An 8,941-nucleotide genomic window follows, 5' to 3' on the forward strand; every position below is an offset into this window, starting at 1 on the left:
TCAGTAATCGTTATTTTTATGGTCCTAATACAGCGCTACTTAAAATTTCGTAACTTCCACTACACGTAGCTGTGCTGATCTAGATTACGCAGTTCCAGGTCGAACAATAATTTAAATATTCCACAAAGAACATTTGCAATAATTAATACGAAATTCTTACATATTCCGCGTAATATTTACGTCCACCAATAAATGCAAATACCCGGCATTAATTTAAACTAATTACTTTCGTTCGTTTGCAAGTTATAAAATATTCATTTATTCTATATCAGTTTATTTATTTATTTAGGGGAAAAAATTCGCGAATGATATAGAGGAATTTGCCAATAAAACCACAGAGCAGGAATACCAATTATAATCAGAGGTGGACTCGGATCGAAATAGAAAAAAAAACGGGCGTGTGTTGTAGATTGAACTATTTCTTCGTTGATAGTATTACTCAGAGGTATTACTATTGCAATTAAAAAACTTGTATTAAAACAGCGGACGTATTACTGACTACTTTATTGTTCCGCCATCTTCTTTCATTCTTTTTTGACAGACGACTCTCAATCTTAAGGTCGTCCCACACGTACAATAACTAAAGGTAACTTTACACATAAAAATAGGAAAACAGAAAACAATAAAAACACTGAATGACCACTAAACATGCCCCCGGCCTTGAAAGAGTCAAAGCTTTCAACCTCAATCGGCAATACACAAAACTTAGCAAAACTCCGTTTCACAGTTCCACTTGATGTCTTGATAGTAGCTACTCGAGCGATGCCGTCTGATCCTGGATGAAGTAAGACGATTCTACCGAGTTTCCATTGAAGTGGATGAGAGTGGTCATCTCTGAGAACAACAAGAGACCCAACTTGAAGTGCTGCTTGCTGAGTTTTCCATTTGGTGCGTAACTGAAGCTCGCTAAGAAACTCACGAGTCCAGCGGGACCAAAAATGTTGTTGGCACTGCTGCATCAGCTGGTATCTTGAAAGGCGTGACGTTGAAATGTCTCTAAGGTCTGGATCGGGAAGTGATGTTGCCGGTTGTCCGATAAGGAAATGAGAAGGGGTTAAAGCGGATAGGTCATTGGGGTCTGAGGACATGGGAGTGATTGGACGAGAGTTTAGGATTGCTTCAACCTCTGCCAATATAGTGCAATACTCTTCAAAAGTAAGTTTTACGCTACCGATTATTCGAGTCAAGTGTCTTTTAGCCGACTTAACACCGGCTTCCCAAATTCCTCCGAAGTGAGGTGAGAATGCGGGTATGAAGTGCCAATTTACGCCAATATTAGATATACTATCTTGTAAAGAATGTTCTTGCGATTTTAAAAATTGAGATAATTCTCGTAACTCTGAATTGGCTCCTACAAAATTTGTTCCGTTGTCGGAATAAACATTACTTGGCTTACCACGGCGTGCTACAAACCTCCGGAAGGCAGCAATGAAGGCATCCTTTGATAAGTCACTCACCAATTCTAAATGAGTGGCCTTGGTCACAAAGCACACAAATAGCGCAATATACGCTTTAGAAACCTTGGCTCCTCTTCCCTTTTTTGAACTCAAATATACTGGACCTGCGTAGTCTATGCCAGTATTATAAAAGGGTGGAGCAGGAGTAACACGCGCTTTTGGAAGATTACCCATGATTGGAGAAGGTTGCAGTGGTTTGCAGCGGTAGCATTTTATGCAGGAATGAACAATTTGTTTAGCCAAATTGCGACCAGCCAGTGGCCAATAACGTTGACGAATTGAATAAAGCAGTTGTTGTTGTCCAGCATGGAATAATCTTAGATGCTCGTGTCTAAAAAGCAATTTTGTAAGATGGTGCTTGGACGAAAGAAGTATTGGATGTTTGACATCAAAACTAAAATTTGATTGACTAAGACGTCCACCAACACGTAAAATACCCTCATCGTCTAGAAAAGGATTTAAAGAAAGAAGCTTAGATTGCCTTGGCAACGCATGACTCCTTTGCAACGTTTGAATTTCTTCTGCAAAATCATCCTTTTGAGATATCGTAATAAGGTATCTAAGAGTATCAGATAAATCCTTTGCCTTGAAAGGTTTAAATTGCTTGTCAGTGGGATTTCGACAATTGTATATGAATCTAAGACAATAAGCGACCACCCGTTGAAGTTTCATTAAGTTTGAAAATTTATTAATATTAATCCAATTTGAAGTTTGAAAAGCTGCGAGAATTATTTTTTGTTTCTTAACTTCTGGGAGTTCTCCTTCAAAAGTAGCTGCAGAATAGGGCCATTGATCTTTAGGTTGGCTAAGCCATTGTGGGCCATTCCACCACATAGTACAATCCAAAAGAGCCCTAGGCAAAATACCTCGGGAAAGAAAGTCTGCAGGATTGTCGGCGGTTCGAACATGATGCCATTGGTTAGGTTGTGTTAACCTTTGTATTTGAGCGACTCTGGTTTGAACAAAAACTTGCAAAGTACTTGGAGAAGTACGAATCCAGGCAAGAGAGACAGTGGAATCGCACCAAAGAAATATATCATCAAAAGTAAAAGTCATTGAATTTTTCACTCGATCAACTAGCTGTGCTAACAAGAGAGCACCGCACAGTTCTAATCTTGGAATTGTTAACGATTTTAGAGGACTAACCCTACTTTTAGCTGTCAAAAGCTTTACCTGAATCTCTCCGCTGGAAGATATACTACGAATGTATAGACATGCGCCATATGCTTGTAAAGAGGCATCGGCAAACCCGTGTAACTCCAACTTAACGATTGACGTATTTGAAACAAATCTGGGTATTTTTAAAATGTTAAGTACTGGTAGTTCTTGCCGTAATTGCCGCCATTGATTGTCTATAGTAGCTGGAAGAGACTCATCCCAGTCAAGCTTTAAGGACCAAAGTGATTGAAGAAGAATTTTTCCTAAAATGATACATGGGCCCAAGAGTCCCAAGGGATCAAAAATCTGAGCTATATCAGACATTATAGTACGCTTGGTAAACTTATTTAAACTGATAAAATCAGCAATAGTGTACATTAGCTGATCGTCTTCATAAGACCAATACAAACCTAGAATCTTGGTTCGTTGATCCTTGCCAATTTTAAGAATAGTAGAAGGATTTTGAATGTGCTGAAGAATTTTGGTACTATTAGTTGCCCATTTTTGAAGTTGAAAACAGCCTGAAGAAAGTATTTTTGAAATTTCGTCACATATTGTTAACGCCTCACTTTCTGAATTGCAACTTATCAACAAATCATCCATATAGAAATTGGATGCCACGAAATGAGATGATTGTGGGAATATTTTGGAATAATCTATGGTCAATTGCTTTAAACATCTTGTAGCTAACCAAGGAGCTGATGCAGTACCGTAAGTTACTGTTTGTAATTCGAAAGTTTTTAATTCCTCTGAAGAATCGAAACGCCATAGAATATTTTGGAGATGTTTTTGTGATCTATGAATCTCTATCTGCCGATACATTTTAACAATATCCGCACAGATGACAATAGGCCCCTGTCGGAATCTTAATAAAATGGAAAAAAGATTATCCTGAATGGTAGGACCAACTAGCTGCAAACTATTAAAAGAAATTCCATTATCAGTTTGTGCCGAGCCATCGAACACAACCCTAAGCTTAGTAGTTTGATTATTTTCGTTAACAACTGCATGATGTGGCAGAAAACCAGAATTAGAATGTTCGTCAATTTTAGATATTTCTCGCATATGACCAAGTTGAATATATTCGTTCATAAATGCTGCATATTCTTCCTTTAACTTTGGTTCACGATTCAATTTCTTCTCCAAAGAATAGAATCTTTTGGTAGCAATTTCACGAGAATCACCTAGAATAATAGGATCGCATTTTAAGGGAATATGAACAATAAATCTACCGTCGTCTTTTCGCTCGGTTGTTTTAGAAAATATGTCCTCGCAAAGCTGTTCATCTGAGGAGAATTTCACATTTGAACCAGGTGGAACAGTTTCTTCGACTTCCCAGAACCTTTTCAATAAAGAATAGATTTCGTCGTTTGAACTTGTACTAAAATTGCACATGGATTGCGCAGCAATAGGATCATTGTATAATTTTCCAGAGACTACCCATCCTAGAACAGTTTTTTGTAACGTAGGTAAATTAGGTCCTAAGCGGAACTGACCAATGCATAATAAATTGTAGAACCATTCAGCACCAATTAGAATATCAATCTTTGAAGAAACCGATAAACCAGGATCAGCTAACCTCAAATTGGAAGGAATATTTAAATTTGAAAGGTCGAATGACTGGAATGGTAAACCTTTATTAATTGTAGGTAGAAGTAAACATGAAATATCAGCTTTGAATGAGTTATGCATGGACACTACAGTAATATTGCATCGCTGTTTGATTTGAAAAGGAGTTTGAACGATACCCGAAACAGAAATACTTACTGGAAATGTCTTTAGACCTAATCTCTTACATGTATCTTCTGTAATAAAATTGGATTGGGACCCAGAATCTAATAAAACTCTGCATGTTTGAAAATATCCCTTTGAATTTTTAATTTGAACTAGTGCTGTAGATAATAGAATATTATCCGAAGCAATGCTTGAAGTTGCAGAAAATGCGTTATTTGATGAAGTTGTTGGACGCTCTGGTCTTGAATTTACTTGAAAGTCGTTATGAAGAATTGTATTATGCTTTTGAGTACATTTTTTGCAATGTCCTGCTAGGCAATTGTTGATCGTATGAAAACCGCGTAAACAATTTAAGCATAATTTTCGATTCTTAAGCTGATTAAGACGATCTTGAGTTGAAAGCTTTAAAAAATCATTGCAATTTTGTATATAATGATTTGAACCCTTGCAAAAAATGCATTCAGTTTTGAACTTTGTTGAAATTTGATATGAATGAGATTGTATCTTGACCTCTTTGGTCATTAAAACTGTTTCTAAGAAATCGGCTCTTGAACGTAAAAAATCTTTGAATGTTTTTAATGTCACCGTATCCGAATTGCCCTGAGTTGTCGCTGCTTTAACTTGCTCCCATGCTCGAAGTGTTGATTTGTCTAACTTATGACTTAATACAAAAACAAGAAGTGTGTCCCAGTGCTCAACCGGTTGATTTAAGTTTTTTAATGAGCACAAATGCTTAGAGAGGCTATCTAACATTTTTCTTAAGTCACTTGCTGACTCTTTAGATAATGTGGGCATTTCGAATATGGCTTTGACATGATTGTTTACCAGAACGCTATTGTTATTATACCTTTGAAGTAAAGAATTCCACGCTATCTGGTAATTGTCAGCCGAAAATTCTATAGAACGAATAACTTGCATGGCACCGCCGTCCAATGCTGCCCTCAGGTAGTGAAATTTTTGAATGTTTGTTATACTTGAATTTTCATTGATAAGTGAATCGAATGTATCTCGAAATTCTAACCAATTATCGTAACAACCTGTAAATTTCGGTAATTTTATTTCTGGTAATTTTACATTGAAATCATTTTTATTATTGTTACTTGAGCCTACATCAAAGTTACTTGAATTACTCGATTCGCTATGAGAATTTGGAATTACCTTGTCAAAGATGCTTAAGAATTCCTTGCACTCAACTAATAAACTAAAATAATTTTTCTCAAAAGTTTCTCTTTCCAACGTTTGTGTATCTAAATCATCTGAACTTATCTCTATCTCTGTTTGAACTATCTCGTATTCTTGTATTAATTTCTCATATTTTTCTAAACGTAACTTTAATTCAGCAATCTTAAACCTTTCACGATCGGTAGGCGAAGTATCTTGAAAGGATTCCTTTAGGGTTTTAAAATATTTTTCAAATAATGTATGTCGTTGTTTGAAAACTCTACGTTTCCCTAAAAGAACCCTTGTCTCCTCGTTTTGCATTTTGATATTAAAACCTATTAATAAGAACTTGGAGCAAACCTATCTTCCCGTTGAAAGAAAAGGATAATAAAGGTAAATAGGAACGGACTCACCGGCAATTTGCGTCGTCGTTTTACCAATCCCGGGCACGGCTCTCAAAACGTATTTTTTTTCTGCTTTCGTCGATGTGTCCTCCCCTTTTCCGATGCAGTTGGACCAGTCCACTCTTCGCACCGCTTTTACTACGCAACTCCCCTATTCTGGATCGTCTTGCGCAAATGGACTCGTCCGGCTTCGACCTTGAACGATAGAAATTGATCGGAAAAGTATGGATTTTCTTTGAATCTTTGAAATAATTGAAGATTTCACCCAGCTATCCGGCTCGAAGGACCAAATATGTTGTAGATTGAACTATTTCTTCGTTGATAGTATTACTCAGAGGTATTACTATTGCAATTAAAAAACTTGTATTAAAACAGCGGACGTATTACTGACTACTTTATTGTTCCGCCATCTTCTTTCATTCTTTTTTGACAGACGACTCTCAATCTTAAGGTCGTCCCACACGTACAATAACTAAAGGTAACTTTACACATAAAAATAGGAAAACAGAAAACAATAAAAACACTGAATGACCACTAAACAGCGTGCGCTACAAAAAGCAGAAATCGTATTTTGCAATTAACTGGAAAGCAGTAAGCATATTATCGCTTTATTTAAATGACATTTATGCGTTTACGTACAGCATTGTAGCACGAGCCAAATTACTTAACGATATTTTGCAATAATGGCATTTGTTCAATGTATTTACAAGTTTGACAAGTAGGCCTAGATCGTATCGTATCTTTTGGAAGTATTATCTTATAGATATGGTTAGGTTAGGTTAGGTTAACAATGTTTATCGTTCAGACCCAATATTATTACAAATTCTTGCATATTTTTTCAGAAGAAATTTAACCATTGTTTTGGCCTTAAAATGCCTAGAAACATTATTTCACAGTTTAATTGATTCAGAACAGTAACACTGTCTCGACAGGGCTACCGGCAAAAGCGATGTTTTGCGAATATTAAAAAAAAATCAGCGAGACAAACGAGGTTACAGAGCGGCCTGGAAGAGGTAAAAAGAGAGTTACTACTGCTGTGCAAGACCGTCAAATATCCCTAGTTGCACGACGCAATCCCCTGCTTTCTAGTACTTCTATTAAAAATGAGTTAACTCGCCTTAAAGGAGTAAATGTTTTAAGAAAGACTATAGCAAGAAGACTCCATCACAGAGGATTACATTTAAGGAGGCCTCTACGTGTTCCGAAGCTTAATTGACAGCACAAAATTATGCGACTACAATGGGCTGAAGAGATGAGAGCAAATGGACCTAATTGGAATTTCGTCATGTTTAGTGACGAAACAAGAATAGGCCTAGTGTCAAACCCGCGAACATTGGTCTGGAGAGCATCTGGAAGACGAGCACCCCGTTTCAAGGGGGAAGCATTCCCAAGCAGCATTTGGACGTTGGGACAACGTTGTGTCACGCGACCAAACGTCGGGGCGCAACGTCGGCACAACCTCGTGCCAACCCTAGTCTACACTAGTTTGGAGAAAAATTTTTGGGTCGAAACGACGTTGGATACCGACGTTGGCTAGAAGCCTAATTTAGTACAAACTGCAACGTTGTTTAAAATCCTAATTCACAGAAATACAAAACTAATATGGCGTCTAAGTCGCGTTTTATCCTAAATTAGGATAAATATAGTAAAAATATTATTTTTATGATTTAGTTAGAGACATATGTCAGATTGCAGTGAAGGAAAACAAAACAAAAATATTTAAGTGTGGATGATGTTTGAAGATCATAATTATTGAAACACTTTAACCGACTCTGTAACTCGTTACCCAAGGCAAAAAAGTTAAACGCAAACCACTTTATTGATAAATGTATTGTTTCTACTTTGAAAAATACTAATGGGCCTTAAAATTAAAGAAGTTTTAAAAATTTTCTTAAATTTTTTTTTTTAGTAAAATGAAAATAATTTATTCGCAGTCAAAAAAATTGTTTTCGCGTGTTTTTTATGGTCAAATATTTCAAGTTAATGTATTCAAAAAGCAGGAATTGCTATTTTAGAAACAAAACATTTTCTTATTTAACAACATGGCGGCTTTCACTTTGTTGTTTTGGAGATTAAGATGGAGTAGTTCGAGTAGTCGCATACTGGACTAATAAAGTCGCAGTTCAGCCTTAATAGGCAGTATACTAGTCGCAAGATTGCCTAATTTAGTCATCCTAGAGTCTAGCTTGTGCCGCCCCCTATAGGTATTCTAAATAAACGAGTGAGTGGATAAAGTATAGTTAATATGTCGATGTATATTTAAATTTAGTTTTATATGTGTCTTTCTTACGTCCCATTTTAATTAAGTTCTTTTTATAAAAACAAAAACAGCACTGAACTGTCTGACTGAACAGAACAATGAAGTGAAAATTTAGATTTAAGGTTATGGTTCAATACAGTTGCAAAAAAGGTAGTGACTCGACGTCCTTACCAACGTAAGAATAAGGAAATCTAAACAACGTTGGAATTAGTAATACAGACGACGTTTGGATAACGTTGGAATAGGTCCTGAAACTGACGTCGGAAAACTCTATATTGTCCAACGTTGTAACTACGTTGTCCGAATCACCTAAAAAAGATCACTTAAGCAAAAAAGTTACAAGACAACGTTTATTCGACGTCGCAGAAGCTTCTACTTTGCTGTAGTACTAGTCCAACGTCGGCACAACGTTATAAAAACGTTTAAATTTATTTTAATACCCAAGGTAGGGAGCTAACTATTTTTTGTAGCTAATCCAACGTTGTGTTTAGTAAACATGTGGTCACAAGTCGTGAAAATGCTACTTGGGTTATGGTATGGGCAGATATAATGCACGGAGCTGAAACTCCTCTTATTTTTATTGATGGCACAATGACAGTTGCCTCATATCTTAGAGACGTTTTAGAGCCTATTATGCGTCCATTTCGAGGGGCAGTGGGGGATGAATTTGTTTACATGGACAATAATGCTCCTCCCCATCGCACTTTAACGGTTCGCGAATTTTGTGAGGAAGGGGGTATAGAAAACTGTGGTGGCCACCGATGTCT

At 36.7% G+C, this 8,941-nt stretch overlaps 1 protein-coding gene across 1 annotated transcript; it reads right to left on the reverse strand.

The window, feature by feature from the left end:
- Window positions 1-554: 554 nt before the first annotated feature.
- On the reverse strand, window positions 555-5,831 carry LOC115880972. The gene is made up of 2 exons (XM_030898317.1): window positions 2,205-5,831; window positions 555-2,042 (listed from the first exon to the last, which is right to left on the reverse strand). Exons 1-2 carry the CDS (start codon window positions 5,829-5,831, stop codon window positions 555-557), a joined length of 5,115 nt encoding a protein of 1,704 aa, XP_030754177.1.
- Between the last annotated feature and the right edge of the window lie 3,110 nt (window positions 5,832-8,941).

This window comes from Sitophilus oryzae, unplaced genomic scaffold, assembly GCF_002938485.1.
Source record: "Sitophilus oryzae breed Bouriz unplaced genomic scaffold, Soryzae_2.0 scaffold_1678_pilon_pilon, whole genome shotgun sequence".
Lineage (NCBI taxonomy): Eukaryota > Metazoa > Arthropoda > Insecta > Coleoptera > Curculionidae > Sitophilus > Sitophilus oryzae.

Coding starts and splice junctions, on each gene's coding strand:
- LOC115880972 (XM_030898317.1), bottom strand. CDS start 5,831: ATGCAAAACGAGGAGACAAGGGTTCTTTTAGGGAAACGTAGAGTTTTC. Junction 2,043..2,204: donor TTGAAGGAGAACTCCCAGAA/GTTAAGAAACAA, acceptor AAACCTTTCAAG/GCAAAGGATTTATCTGATAC.